A 15,843-nucleotide genomic window follows, 5' to 3' on the forward strand; every position below is an offset into this window, starting at 1 on the left:
ACACCCACCCTCCACCTTGCGCCGCCTTTCTCCTCCTCATTAACATTTAAAGCTACAGACACCGAAACGGCCTGTCTGAAGGAAGCTCATTCTGGGACTGGCTTGTAGTGGCTATAATTCTGCACCGAGGCTGAATTTTTGGAAAGAGATTTCAGATACAGTACTAGGGACCACTAAGGCCTATATTAAAGCCTACAAAAAATAGCATGTCATGGGACCTTTAAGTGTTCATATGGTAATCTAGTAATGTTTTGAGTTAAGTGTTACTACGTGAAATTGTTTTACGTAATGGGGGAGATGTGGTGTCCTGTTATTCAGTGCACTTGCCTGGCCTGGCTTCATATTGATATCTAGAACTCCACAAACAGTGTGGACTGCTCTTCTGAAAATGAGCTCAGGCCTTCTTCAGCCTTGAAGAGAACTATTGTTCATCAGTTCACTTGCCTGGCCTGGCTTCATATTGATATCTAGAACTCCACAAACAGTGTGGACTGCTCTTCTGAAAATGAGCTCAGGCCTTCTTCAGCCTTGAAGAGAACTATTGTTCATCAGTGTTGTGTGTGTGTGCGTTTGATATTCTTTGCAGGTTCTGAACTCTGTGATATACAACATATAGACTCAAGACGCCATTCCCGGACCCTGGAAGGTCACCACAGACTTAAATCTCTGAATTGGGCGACAACTATTCTGATTAACAACGATATACCCACTTATCTATCTGCTATGGATTATTGTTTATATTTTATGTTCTCTTAGCCAATAGGAAGCAAATGATTGTGTAATGCATGTCCTTGGAAAAGGTATAATTGTTGTGAGATTTTTGTGTAAAGTAGAGTTGGCTTGCGACCTCCTCGTGAGAGTTTGACGCTGGCTCTACCAATTTAACTGCAAACTATTCTTCAGTAAACTTTTACTTATTTGATTGAACTTCACGACTCCTGGTCTTCTTTCATCATATCTGGTCCTGGGTCTTACCACTGTACCCCCCTTACAATTGACATAGTTGTGATTTTCCTAGTGTGTAGTTTGAACACTGAGTGCTTATGTTAAAAAAAAATATCACTCACAGAATGCGGTCCTGTTACCGGACCCACAGTGGAAGTCAATGGAATAATATGACTAGTCAAAATAGTATTGTAGATATCTCAAATGTATATTATGACGAGTCAAAATTGGAATTAAGATATCTGGAATTTGAATTTTGACTAAATTACGCAAAAACTAAATTACAACCAGTAGAGCCAGGGGTATTTAATGCTAAAATGGCTTGCCATACTAGCGAGGACATTCTCGAAGAAATAATGGAGCTGCCGCATGTCCTTGTTTTATGTCCCGGGTATTTGCCGCAGTTTTTTTATTTACTTTATTTTATTATGTTTGCAAACAGTACAGATATGACAATCATGGTATACAATTTTGTAACTAGTGCTGGGGAAAAAATGAATCGTTTGATACAAATAAAAGTTTGTGTTTGCATAATATATATGTATGTACTGTGTATAATTATTTTGTATAAATACACACATATGCATGTATATAATTAAGATTTTTATTTATTTATATATAAATTGTTTATATGTATAATATAAATTATGTATAAATGTATATACAATATATACATGCAAATATTTCTTAAATAAATATATGCATATGTGTGTATTTATATATACAAAATAATTATACACAGTACACACACATATATTATGCAAACACAAACTTTTATTTTGGATGCGATTAATCGCGAATTCATTTTTTTCCAGCACTATTTGTAACATAGTGCATATATAATTTTTTTTTACAAAATGTAACAACATGTACAATGTCATCTGAACATACAGAATAAAGGAAGAAGTTAGCAATGTGTAACTAACTAAAAGATAAAAATAAAATAAAGTAGAAATAGTTGATAGAAAATAAAAATAAAAAAACATCTCACGAGGGTAAGATTTAATTGGATACATCATTTAGTATAAACCAATTAAAGTCATTACAATTAGAAATTGTTTTAATTGCTTACTTGTTTACTGAGGATGAAATATTTGGCGCGTCTTTGATCATCTACTGTTGGCGGCCGATGACGTCACCGTGCGCGCCGTCTCTTCCTCAACCTCATTGAGTTTCAGCGCGTTGAGTCTTCTGAGGTGAGCAGTTCATGGTATTTCTCATATTTACACTCCATCAAACACACTTTACACAGTTTGATTAAGCGACAGACTCATTTCTGTATTGTTTTCATCGATCACAGCGATACTTGTGCGTCTTTTCTGGCGTCTTCCTACTGAAATAAACATTTAGTGCAGCAGCAGCGAGCATGAGGAGAATATGTTCAGTTCATTCAGACCTGAGCGATTTTGTGTTCGTTTGTGTGATTGTCTCGTCAAGTCAGAAGTTAAAGTCAGTTTGAGATCAGTGAGGGGAATTGATATGGGAATCAGTCTCAAATAAATCAAGTGAAAATCAAATAAATCAAAAATCAAGTGTCATACTGGAACAGAGACTGCTAAATGCTTTACATTGAGCCTATAATGAGTCACGTGAGACATTTAATTAATAATAATAAATATGAATCGCGTTTTACCCTAGGAACAAGCAACTCTTTGGAACATAACTATTCCCTTAGTTCCCATAACTATTTGGAAAGTTTTATGATCATTTTCAATTTCTGTGCTTAAATGTTTATAAATAATTTTTAAAGGGATACTCCACTTTAAAAGGAAATTCTGTCATCATATACTCCCTCATGTTGTTTCAAACCTGTATGAATTTCTTTCTTCTGCTGAACAGAAAGGAAGATATTTAGAAGAATATCAGTAACCAGACAGTTTCTGGTCCCATTGACTTCCATAGTATTTTTTTCCTGTCTGGTTACTGATATTCTTCTAAATATCTTCCTTTCTGTTCAGCAGAAGAAAGAAATTCATACAGGTTTGAGTATCCCTTTAATGTTCTAACTACTTTATAGTGATTAATGTAGTTATCAAAAGATCAAAGTAGCTATATTTAGATTAATTTGGACATTATGCTGCTGTAATTATCTATAGTGGTTGAGGAAGATTAGTGAATGTTTTTGTTATTGATGTTTTATCCATGTCATAGTGTGAGAAATTACAGTATTGTCTTTCAGTAGAGCAGTTTTACAGGCTTTTATCATGTATTCTGACTCAAATAATCTGTTTTTAACAGTTAAACACTCAGAATAAAGTGAGATGATCTGCTGATGATCCTGAATGGCTTGTTGAATGAGTGTTGATAGTCTGAGGCTCATCAATATTAACAGATCTGCTGAAAACACTCTTTATTTCATGACAATAGTTCCTGTTTTCACCTCATTTATTATGCTGATGTCTTCAGATCTCCTGTAAATTGACACTTAAAGCTCATTTCATTGGTGTCAGCAGACTGAGAGGATTTGTTGGATACTATATGTACATTTATTTCTGTGTTTATGATTTCAACTGTTTTTCTTACCATTATTCATATTTGGAAGAATTTGAATTATTAATATTCTTTTCTTTATTTACCTGTATTTTAAGGATGGCGCAATAGTTCCTGTTTTCACCTCATTTATTATGCTGATGTCTTCAGATCTCATGCAAATTGTCACTTAAAGCTCATTTCTTTGGTGTCAGCAGACTGAGGGGATTTGATGGTTACTATATTTACATGTATTGTCTTTCTTACCTTAATAATATTTGGAATAATTGTTTTACATTGTTTTAAATCCATATATCAGTATAAAAGCATTCACGTTAACTTAGTAACTGATATTTTTTTTATTTTGGGCAGATCAGCTCCTCCCACTAAAATTTACCATAATTGAAGCCCCTCCCACAGCAATCACATCATAAGTGAAGCTCCAACCAAAGCAATCACATGGTCAGTGAAGCTCCTCCCACAGCAGTTCTCCAATAAATGCTGTAAATTCCCATCAGCTACAGTTGAAGACGAGCATCAGGAAGAGCTGAAATCTGCAAAGACTGAGTTTATTAAAGAGGACAGTGAGAACATGAGTGATCCAGAACCCTGCAGAATGAAACGCACTGAAGATCCTGAAGAACAAAGAGGTTGGTGTTTATTCTTCATTCATTCATGATGCTGAAGAACATTCATGTTGGGTCAATGACGTATAAGGATTTTCGACAGGCCAATTTTAAAATTCTAAAAATAATAATATCTGTTGCAATTGTTCAAACATTAAGGATGTTGTGTACACCTAAATTCATTTTAAAAATTTCATTTAAGTGATTTTAGTGTTTTTTCATCTAGATGAATTGTCCGTAGCCTTAAAAAATGTCATGTGGTGCGACCGTGATTTATCTTAAAATGTATTAACTTCCTTAACATGCTTAAACATTATTTTACAAGTTCTTAGTAGTTAAAGTGTTTAGAAACCAAGTATTTGCATTTCTTTTTAGTTTTTGTAAATAATGATCTCATTTTTTGTTCTATAATTTCTGAGTTGCCTTCTTAAATCTAGTTAACAGAATTATTTTTCCTGTAAATCACATAAAACTGATAGAAATGTTTTAAAAATATAATTTACTAAAGCATACTGTATCAGTGATTCATATTTCAGCCACAGAAATAAGATATTTTATTTTAAATTTAATACAGTGATTGCTTTTGTTCGCACCACATAAGTGGTCGCTCCAAATGACACGAAGACCTTATATAGTTAAAAATCTATTTAAAGAGATCAATGAACAATACATTTTATACAAAAAAATATATATATTTAAACCAGATTTTATACAAATTTCACAGAATTTTCCTGAACATAAACATTTAATAAACTTTTTTTAATAAAACTCATCACAAACACAAGTGCACCATTTAGTTTAACTTGACTTAGAATTTCTTTCTAACAAATAATAATGTTATAGATATAAATTATTTCATAAAAGTATTGTATACAGTTAACATTTGGGGTCAATAGTTTTTTTTAAGTAATTAATACTTTTATTAATCAAGGACACATTCTGTGTCACATTCAGGCGCAGGCTATAATGTTACGAAAGATTCTATTTAAAAAAAAATGCTGTTCTTTTGAACTTTCTATTCATCAAAAAATCCTGACATATAAAATGTATCACAGTTTCCACAAAAATATGAACATTGACAATAATCAGAAATGTTTCTTGAGCAGCAAATCATTAGTGACTCTGGATCACAAAGCCAGTCACAAGTCGCACAGGGTATTTGTGGCAATAGCCAACAATACATTGTATGGGTCAAAATTATTGATTTTTTTTTTCTTTTATTCCAAAAATCATTAGGATATTAAATAGATGTTTTATATTTTGTCAATGTCCTACCATAAATTTATAAACATTTATTTTTGTGAGTGAATATAGCAATATCGCAAACATAAATGGACAACTTTAAAGGAGATTTTCTCAATGTTTCGATTTTGTAGCACCCTCAGATTCCAGATTTTCAGTTGTATTGGCCAAATATTGTTCTATCTTAACAAATCATACATCAATAGAAAGCTTATTTATTCAGCTTTCATATGATGTATAAATCTCAATTTCAAAAAATTGACCCATATGACATTTGACCCATTGAGTGGTTTTGGGTTCTAGAGTTACATATTAGAATGATCTCTGAAGGATCGTGTGACACTGAAGACTGGAGTAATGATGCTGAAAATTCAGCTTTGATCACATGAATAAATTACAGTTTACTATATATTCACATAGAAAACAGATTTTAAACTGTAATAATATTTCACTCTTCTCCTATCAAGGTACTCCGCTCTTGCTGCAAGGTCAGAATTTTTTCGCTTGGCAGGCAGTGGCATCTGGTAAAATAGATTAAAATAGTTTTAAATAAATAAATAGGCAATAATAAATACACTACAAATGAATGCAGTATTACTAAACTAAAACTAAATTTCATTTTTCTCATATTGTACAAAGAGTGAACATAAACTGTCTGAAATATATTTAAAAAAATCCCAAATTGCATAAAAATCTATTCCAAATTATACTAAAGTAAAGTACTTTTTTTTTATATAAACCGTCGATTGAATATAAAAGCATAAAACTGCCAATATAGGACATATATCTATCATTGAAAACAGTCTGCAGTGGTCGGACTCGCACCACATGATATTTGGTCGTACCACATGATATTTTCAAATTCAGTCATAATTTACAGGCACAGAATTGACCACCTAAACAAAACAAGCTAGCTTGCCAAAAAAGTTCACTATGAAATTTATAATAAAAATATATATTTGTAGAAATAACTTTAATATTAAATTTTTTTTTGAGGTCATACTACATGACATCCAAATTTGGCAACTACATACCAACCATTACAAAGGTTTATTTTTTTTCCAATTTGAGAGAATTGCAAACCTGCTTGCTGCTTCCATGGGTCCTTGGTAAATTGCTTTATGATGTAACTTCCTGTGTTTGAATAGTTTTCAACATATAAGTCCGAAAATGGTAGTTCTTTGATGGTCGCACCACATGATATTTCATAAAATGGACATCATCGGACAAAGTTTGTTTGTATATTATGATGGAAATATAAATGGAAATGCTTTGAATTTTTTTAAAGGATTACAAAACATTTTGGAAATCATGCCAAATAGTGCAGGATATAAATTTGAATTAATTCAGAGTAATTTCAAAGATGTTTTCAAAACAGAAGTTATGGCCGGACGGTCGCACCACATGATGTTTTGACACTTTAAATAACAAAAAAAGTAACAAATAAGTAAAGGTTTTTGAAAAGTTAAAGTGAGTACAGTCGTGGCCAAAAGTTTTGAGAATGACACAAATATTAGTTTTCACAAAGTTTGCTGCTAAACTACTTTTAGATCTTTTTTTCAGTTGTTTCTGTGATGTACTGAAATATAATTACAAGCACTTTATACGTTTCAAAGGCTTTTATTGACAATTACATGACATTTATGCAAAGAGTCAGTATTTGCAGTGTTGGCCCTTCTTTTTCAGGACCTCTGCTCTCAATCAACTTCTGGGCCAAATCCTGACTGATAGCAACCCATTCTTTCATAATCACTTCTTGGAGTTTGTCAGAATTAGTGGGTTTTTGTTTGTCCACCCGCCTCTTGAGGACTGACCACAAGTTCTCAATGGGATTAAGATCTGGGGAGTTTCCAGGCCATGGACCCAAAGTTTCAACGTTTTGGTCCTCGAGCCACTTAGTTATCACTTTTGCCTTATGGCACGTTGCTCCATCGTGCTGGAAAATGCATTGTTCTTCACCAAACTGTTGTTGGATTGTTGGAAGAAGTTGCTGTTGGAGGGTGTTTTGGTACCATTCTTTATTCATGGCTGTGTTTTTGGGCAAAATTGTAAGTGAGCCCACTCCCTTGGATGAGAAGCAACCCCACACATGAATGGTCTCAGGATGCTTTACTGTTGGCATGACACAGGACTGATGGTAGCGCTCACCTTTTCTTCTCCGGACAAGCCTTTTTCCAGATGCCCCAAACAATCGGAAACAGGCTTCATCGGAGAATATGACTTTGCCCCAGTCCTCAGCAGTCCATTCACCATACTTTCTGCAGAAGATCAATCTGTCCCTGATGTTTTTTTTGGAGAGAAGTGGCTTCTTTGCTGCCCTTCTTGACACCAGGCCATCTTCCAAAAGTCTTCGCCTCACTGTGCGTGCAGATGCGCTCACACCTGCCTGCTGCCATTCCTGAGCAGAGGTGTAAAATACTTGAGTAATTTTACTTGATTACTGTACTTAAGTATTATTTTGGGGGATTTTTACTTTACTTGAGTACAATTAAAAATCACTACTTTTACTTTTACTTAATTACATTTTTTAAGAAAAATTTGTACTTTTTACTCCTTACAATTTTATTTATAGTCAAAAAGTACTTAATTTTTGGAGATCACTTCATTCTATTTTCCCTTGCTATTACCAAACCAATTGAATTGCGCTGATGCCTAGTTTAATTAAAATGTAATTTATTCTGCCAATGAGATTCGTTTTCACATTTCACCAAATTGGTCAGACATGTTCATTGGTCCTTTGGAAGTGACGTCATGTCGCATCTATTACCACAATGCACAGCACCTTGACCTAGAAATTAGAGTAATTATAACAGTCAATCACAGGGGGGCAATCCAGCAGCCAAAGAGCGTACCACCCCAGGGCGCCGCCATTGGCTATCAAGCCATCACCTGCTGCTAGCATTCCATTGACTCCCATTCATTTTGGCCTCACTTTGACAGCGAATAACTTTACATCTGAGGCGCTTGAAGACCCTGTTTGCCCATTGTTTATTTCTAAAGAAACTCGACAATGTATGAAAGGCTCCATTATCTTGTATCTTACGTTATGGCCCCGTAGAAGCAGTTTTTGTAAAAATTGGCTAACGATTGCGTCATAACCACGCGACTCTCTGGAAATTACCGTATAGACAGGAGGAGAAGCTCGCAGTCAATCGGGGGGACGTGGAGGCATAAAGTCAAGGGAGAAGCCTATAGAGAATCATAAAGTTGCTCCTGCTCCTAGCTCATGGACAGCTACTACTCACGCTCTCCGTCTCTGCAAGTTAAATTTCTCTTGGCACAGCTACTAGAAGACTTACAACGGTCAGCTCACGTCATATCTACGTCCTCAAACTCAGATTGAGCCTGCGCAGTACGCTCAGCCATCAGGAAGTGAGTGCTTCTAATTTGCTTCACTTTTCTCCGTTGAAATCTATGGGGTCGCTGTGTCCATTTCTTTTACTGTCTATGGTCAATCAGTGGAAGAAAATGGAGGTAGAACGTGATTCAGCTGCGAACACAGTCCAAAATCAGCCACAGGACCAAGAGCACCCGTGGCCGTACCTTAGCGAATTCTTTTCTTTTAGTGGTAAAAGCATGTTTAGTGGATTGTTTAAAGAATGTTGCATACTGGCATTAGATAGTAGTCTGATAATTAAATACAATTAAATACAAACAGTTCTAAAGCAGGATAAAACCTTGTATGTGGTTCATTCACTTAATGATTTTAGAGATTAAAAGCTTAAACAAGAATCTCTAGTTTTTATTCTTGCTGTTACTTTTACTTCTTTAATACTCAAGTACAATTTTAATGTGGTACTTTTTTACTTTTACTCGAGTACGATTCTGGCCAGATACTTTTACTTTTAATTGAGTAAAATTTTCCCTCAGTACTTGTACTTTCACTTGAGTAACATTTTTGAGTACTTTTTACACCTCTGTTCCTGAGCAAGCTCTGCACTGGTGGCACTCCGATCCCGCAGCTGAATCCTCTTTAGGAGACGATCCTGGCGCTTGCTGGACTTTCTTGGACGCCCTGAAGCCTTCTTAACAAGAATTTAACCTCTTTCCTTGAAGTTCTTGATAATCCTATAAATTGTTGATTTAGGTGCAATCTTAGTAGCCACAATATTCTACTTGTATTCTACATTCTGGAGTATATGCAAATTGCTATTATAAAAACTTAAGCAGCAATTTTTCCAATTTCCAATATTTATGTAATTCTCAAAACTTTTGGCCACGACTGTACATACATGGGAGAGGTACTACAAATATGCAGTATCTTTTTAGGCATTTAATCCCATTTTTGTCTGAAAAAATGCAATCGGACAGAAAATTTAGGCGTCACGTCATTGACCCTGTTAGAAACATTCAAGCACTTCATCATTTTTAGATAAACAGTTAAACTGTGAAATGGCTGCATTTTTGGTTTTCAAAGAATGGTCAGTAAAGGGAGGTTTGAGAAATATTCATATTTATTGTCAACATCAGGTCAAAGTAATTATAATTTTAGCTCTTATTTTAAATTTATATCTGGTTCAAATTTTTTGTTAAAATGTTGGACTTTTCATAGTTTACAACAATTGTTTCTTTTTTCTGTATCAAGTAAATGAATGACAGACAGAGTTATAAGCGTAACCGTTTTAATAAAGTATCGATTTGGCCCTGGTATCGTAAAAAACCCAAACAATACCCAACCCTAATTATTCATAGTTATAGAGATTAGTCTTCTTATAATATCTTTGGTAACAGGGTAGATGAATGTGGTCAACACTGTGCCATTTGTGTAAAAAAAGGCTCAATAATTGAGATTATTTTCTTGTCCTCTAATCATGTTGTAAAAACAGCCCAGGCTGCTTCTTGCTTTAGGAATAATTCTATAATTTTCAGTTCTGGGGCCGTATTCACAAAGAATTTTAAGGCTAAAGGTAGCTCCTAACTGGCGAATTTTGGAGCAACACCTGACTAAGAGTAATTCATGAAGCATTTTAGCCCTAAAAGAAGCACCTAAGCCTGGGACAGCTTAAAAGAAGTCGAGAGGACTCCTAACTCACTAAGACCTATTCACAAACCGCTTTTTGTGGCATTTCACGTTGCAATGTTTTGAAATGCGTATGCGGCGGCAGGAGCTTCCAATCGCGAGGGAACAATTTTGCATTGTAGGCATAACTAGGCATGCAATAACGCCACCAACAACAACCAAAACTAGTCTACTTATTGCATGTAAACTAATTGTAACGTTTCATTGTGAATCAAATTAAAATGTTCTTCTCTTAGGCAGAGGCATATTGACAGATTAATTCAATAATGTTGCAAAGATATTGCATCAATCCATATGTTTCATTAGGCTACTAGACTATTTGTTTTGCCTTACTCTTTATTCATTTAGGCTATTTATTCAGTTATTCATCATCTTCCGTCCTTCGCACTGCTTGTGTAGCGCACGCATTCTCAGACCTGTCACCTGTCACTCATCATCGTAGGGGAGGAGTTTGGAATCATTCCCGCATTACAATCATCAGCCAATCAAGTTGGTCACTTCAGTCAAGCTCGTGCATGAGTAATGACGTCATCCATAGCAACATAATTTTTGAGAGCCTGATTACAAAAGTCTCACCGTTAAAAGCCATGACCCAAACACACAATTATAATGTTCTATCATAATTTTATGTAGCCTTTATGATAGAGTTGCACTGCAGATGTTGCACTGAACTGTATTTTCCTTTTGGAAGTGATTCCAATCATATTTTAAGCAATTTAAAACTCTCATCACTCATCTGAAGGAAATAATCCTTTATTTATCGGCTTTATTTATTGGCCAATTTTTCTTATTGGGCCGATAACGATAACATTAAAAATTAACATATATCAGTCGAGATGATATGGTGGCCGATATATCTTGCATCCCTACCAATGCCGATTATTTGCCTATTTATGTCCCTGATACAAAACTTGTAAACTTAACAAATAAACGTATTTATTGTTTTATTTCTGTTTTTGATTTACAGCAATAGCATTGAACTATAAATCTGGTTAACACTCGTTTTCAATGCAGTAATTTCACTTTCATACAAAACCAAATAATAAATGGGAGTAAAAAAGAGTGCAAAAATAAATAAGTGCACGGTGACTAAAGCGTCTTTTAAATAACACGTAACATATAAAGCATTTAAAAATATTTAAAACACATTAAAAAACATTCTAAACCACCTGAATAAAAAACATTGCTACTTCAATTAACCTTAGTGCTCTCAGTTGCATATTTTATTTATAACAACAGCATTTATATGAACTATAGGCAAAATATGAACTATATTTCAACATAAATAAATGAAGGGGAAGTCTATCAACTTTGCATAAATATAAGCATTCACTTTCAACAACAGTTTTAAAAGGTTTATGTGTTTAATAGGCTAAAGAGGGAAGAGAGTGGAATATGCTGGAATATGAACTGCAATATGCATACATACTGAAAAATAAACAGAACAATGTTCTGTATCACATTATCACAATTACCAAGTCCATCTCATCTGGCGTGTCATCAGAATTATTAATGTTTTTGTCTGTCTAGATTGTAAAGAACCAGCTGACAGAGTGCTGTTTTTATCTGTGCGTTTACACAGAACTTCTCTCGCAGAGATCATAAACTCCACACAGCTGTAATAATTAACTGTAGATGTTTAATAGTGAAATAAAGGTTATGTTAATATAATATAGGGAGTTTTAAACGAGAGGATCAGTCTAGACTTTCAGCATGTGACATTTCTACAGACACTTGTGATATGTCACACTCTGTGGTGTTTTTTGTTAAGATAAATTCAATGTATAACAAATAATAAATCCAACATATAATAGTACTATACAATCTGCTCCACTAGACTGCAAAAAGCTTGTGTTCTTGCAATTAAACTAAGAGGCCACAGTGTGACGTTTCTGTGACAAGCAGAGCGAGAATTGAGTTTGCCAAACTCGAGCTGGAACACAGGGGAACTCGCTTTAAAAAAATAAAAACAGCAAAATGGTCATATTTTATAGCAGTTGTCTACTTTTATGTCCTTTCACTTGATTTTTTTTTTCTCTTTGTATTATTTTGATGATTTTTTTTCTTTCACTTCAGATCTGATGGAAGAGAACGAAGAGCGTGAAGAAAACTTGAGTCGCTCAAAGAATAAACAGACATTTTTAAATAAAAGTAGAGCCAAGAAATGTACAACCTGCACTCAGTGTGGAAAGAGTTACACAAGCAAACCAAATCTTGATGTTCACATGAGAGTTCATACTGGAGAGAAGCCATTCACATGTGATCAGTGTGAGAAGAGTTTCACACGCAAACATATTCTTAAGATTCACATGAGAGTTCACACTGGAGAGAAGCTGTTCACATGTGATCAATGTGAAAAGAGCTACTCAAGCAAACAACATCTTAAGCTTCACATGAGATTTCACACTGGAGAAAAGCCATATGCATGTGATCAGTGCGGGAAGAGTTTCACAGGATCAGGAAACCTTGAAAGACACATGAGGATCCACACCGGAGAGAAGCCGTTCACATGTGATCAGTGCGGGAAGAGCTTCACACAAAAACAACATCTTAATCTTCACATGAGCGTTCACACTGGAGAAAAGCCATATGCATGTGATCAATGCGGGAAGAGTTTCACACAATCATCACACTTTAAAGAACACATGAAGATCCACACCGGAGAGAAGCCGTTCACATGTGATCAGTGTGGGAAAACATTTCTTAGGGCATCACACCTGAAGTCACACCTGACAGTTCATACGAAGGAGAAGCCGCATTCATGTTCTGTGTGTGGAAAGAGTTTTTCACGGCTGTATAGTTTACATAATCATCAGAAAATTCACACAGGTGTGAGAGAGTATGTGTGCTTTGAGTGTGAGAAGACTTTTATTACAGCGGGCAGTTTAAAACTGCACCAGAGAATTCACACTGGAGAAAAACCTTACAAGTGTTTACACTGTGACAAGAGATTCAGTCGATCATCATATCTGAAAACACATGAGAGGATCCATAGCAGAGAGAAGCCACACACGTGTGATTAGTGTGGAAAGAGTTTCTCTTTTAAAACTCACCTGAAGCTACACTTGAAGATCCATGCAGTGGAGAAATCGGATCACTGCAGTCTGAGATCACAGTAATGCTGCGTTCCAGGCAACCTGTAACCCGTGTTTTTCCAACCTTATACCCGTGAAAGTGCACTGGAACGGCAGTCAAACCCGTGAACTCGTACTAGATCGATGTACTCCCAGTTACGAGCTCTGACGTCACATAGCCCGCGAAACCATATAAAACAACAATGGCAGCCCCCATGGATGCAGTGTTTCTTCATGCAGTACACGATGAGATACACTTTAGGACAATATAACGTTGCAGTCAAATTAATAATAATATAATAATAATGATAATAATACACACACGATTATGTATTACAATGTTATGTGTCTGAAACAATAAGTATGTCGTGAAAGTGTGTTGCCGCATGGAAATGTTAAGGTGACGTAAACCTGAACTTGACAGGTAGCTTGGCGTGACTGGCCTGGAACGCTACAAAGTCGTGAGTCGTGATTTGAAGTCGTGATTTACGTGCTCAAAAACCTGCCTGGAACGCAGCAGTAGTAGTAGTTCATCTTTATGTGCTGAGCATTAAAGTCGACGAACACCAAGGTCCTGTGATAATATTAGTCCCGTGCGAATCAGCATCTCTGTGATTTGGTGGGGTCTGTGGCGAAATGGAAGAAATCCATGCCAGCTTTTCACTTTTTGTAATGGGCAGAAACGAATGAGGAAATTGAATATAAAAGAGAGCTAGAAACGGAAGAGGGAGTGCGAGTAAAAACAAAACAAACATGTAGGTTGTTATCGGAGTGGGACACACGCTACCTGAAGGTCGTTGATATTCTTTGCTGGAATCTCTGTGCATGCGCTGACTGGGTGCGATCGACTAAGTGATGGAGAAATTGAGCTCTACTGCATGGTTCGTTCACCTGCCTGGTGCAACACAATCCAGCCTGGTTCGTTAGCTTACCTCAGGTACTAGTAGTGATGTCCATCATCTTTTAAAGGGGTGATGAACTGAGAAATCAAAATTTCCTTGAGCTGTTGACATATAAGAGATCATCATACTATAATAATATCCTGTAAATTTCAGAACTGAAAACTACCTTGTTAGTCCAATAAAAGCTTTTATAGAGATCAGGCTCAGCAAACGACTCGTTTTTCAAAGTGGGGAACTATGACGTCAAAGAGGATAAAACACCGCCTCCACAAAAGAAGATTAACGCCTACTTCAACACGGCCTGTTTAGCCCCGCCCACCGATTCGCTCAAACATGCTAAATAACATAGGACGACATGCTAAACCGGATCGAGCTACTTACAAGCAATAAACATGCTGTTTACTAAATATTGTGCAGCGCCTGTTTGTGGAAGAAGACAGTCTGCATAAGCTTCCTTCGGATTCCAGCATGGTTAAACTTTATTAAATCAGTCAATCACAATTTCCCGACACGGATCTGCCAGCAACATGTAAGTAACCATGTGTATTCTAATGCCTGATCTGCGATCAGTGATTTCTGTTTAATTATTCAAGTTCAGATATTTCTCTTAAAATCGTTCAATACTGTTTATGCTTCAGTGACTAAACGATCAACTTCACATAATTGCTCGTAGTATTATGAAAATAATCTTTTTTAAACTGTTATTAAATTATATACAGCTAAAGTGATCAAAGAACGATCCCTTTCCAATCGCCCAAGATGACAAACAGCACAGCGCGAGCCGCGAGAGCTTATCTGGACACAAACGCGTGGTGAAATAATGACACTGTTACACTACACAACGAAGCTCTTACTGTGTATTCACATCGTGTTTGCATTGTGATTTGGTGTAAGCATTTGTGAGAGTGCAAAAATTGCGTTGCAATGATAAGATCTTTATTCACGCGATCAACAGACTGTCTGTCATCTGCTCAGTCAGAGCTCATCATGCTGCAACATTTCATGTGATGGAATAGATTTAAATATAATGCTTTAAACGATACTTTTCACGATTTGTTAATCTCGATAGCTGTAATAGTAAAAACGTAGTAAAAGTTTTCGAGAGAGTTCATGTAATACTAGCTATTTCATATGCAAGCATGTCAGCCAATCACAGCAGTGGGCGTTTGCACTGCAGTCTCACAGCAGACACGCCCCTTAAAACAGAGCGTTCAAATCTCAGGCTGAAATCAGGCTTGGAAAAATGGCTTTTATTTATAAATTATGACAATTTTTGATGTAAAAATCATACTAACATTATAAGGGCACCCCATGCAACATTATAAAATAATAAAACAATCCAGTTTATGACCCCTTTAACCTCACGCCAAGTCTCCAAACTCTTTCCTCGGCCCAGGATTTGCGGCCGCTACACAGACTGCTTCACGCAGCCACCACCACACACACACACGCTCGTTGTACACGCACACACCCATAAACAAACACTCGTTTGAAGTATTTATTTTTCTTGGTGTTTTTTTTCTTTCATTTCTTTATTTTGGTTGAAAATTGAACACGAAAAACTG

General features: G+C 35.8%; 1 protein-coding gene across 1 annotated transcript; it reads left to right on the forward strand.

The window, feature by feature from the left end:
• Positions 1-2,060: 2,060 nt before the first annotated feature.
• Positions 2,061-13,523, forward strand: LOC308689752 (uncharacterized protein). The gene is made up of 3 exons (XM_081363649.1): positions 2,061-2,141; positions 3,933-4,064; positions 12,379-13,523. The coding sequence occupies exons 2-3, from the start codon at positions 4,007-4,009 to the stop codon at positions 13,323-13,325; spliced, it is 1,005 nt and encodes a 334-aa protein (XP_081219775.1). The 5' UTR covers positions 2,061-2,141; positions 3,933-4,006; the 3' UTR covers positions 13,326-13,523.
• The last annotated feature ends 2,320 nt before the right edge of the window (positions 13,524-15,843 follow it).

The sequence above is a fragment of the Scardinius erythrophthalmus genome, assembly GCF_964197995.2.
Source record: "Scardinius erythrophthalmus genome assembly, chromosome: 1".
NCBI classification, from domain to species: Eukaryota; Metazoa; Chordata; class Actinopteri; order Cypriniformes; family Leuciscidae; genus Scardinius; species Scardinius erythrophthalmus.

Coding starts and splice junctions, on each gene's coding strand:
- LOC308689752 (XM_081363649.1), top strand. CDS start 4,007: ATGAGTGATCCAGAACCCTGCAGAATGAAACGCACTGAAGATCCTGAA. Junction 4,065..12,378: donor AGATCCTGAAGAACAAAGAG/GTTGGTGTTTAT, acceptor CTTTCACTTCAG/ATCTGATGGAAGAGAACGAA.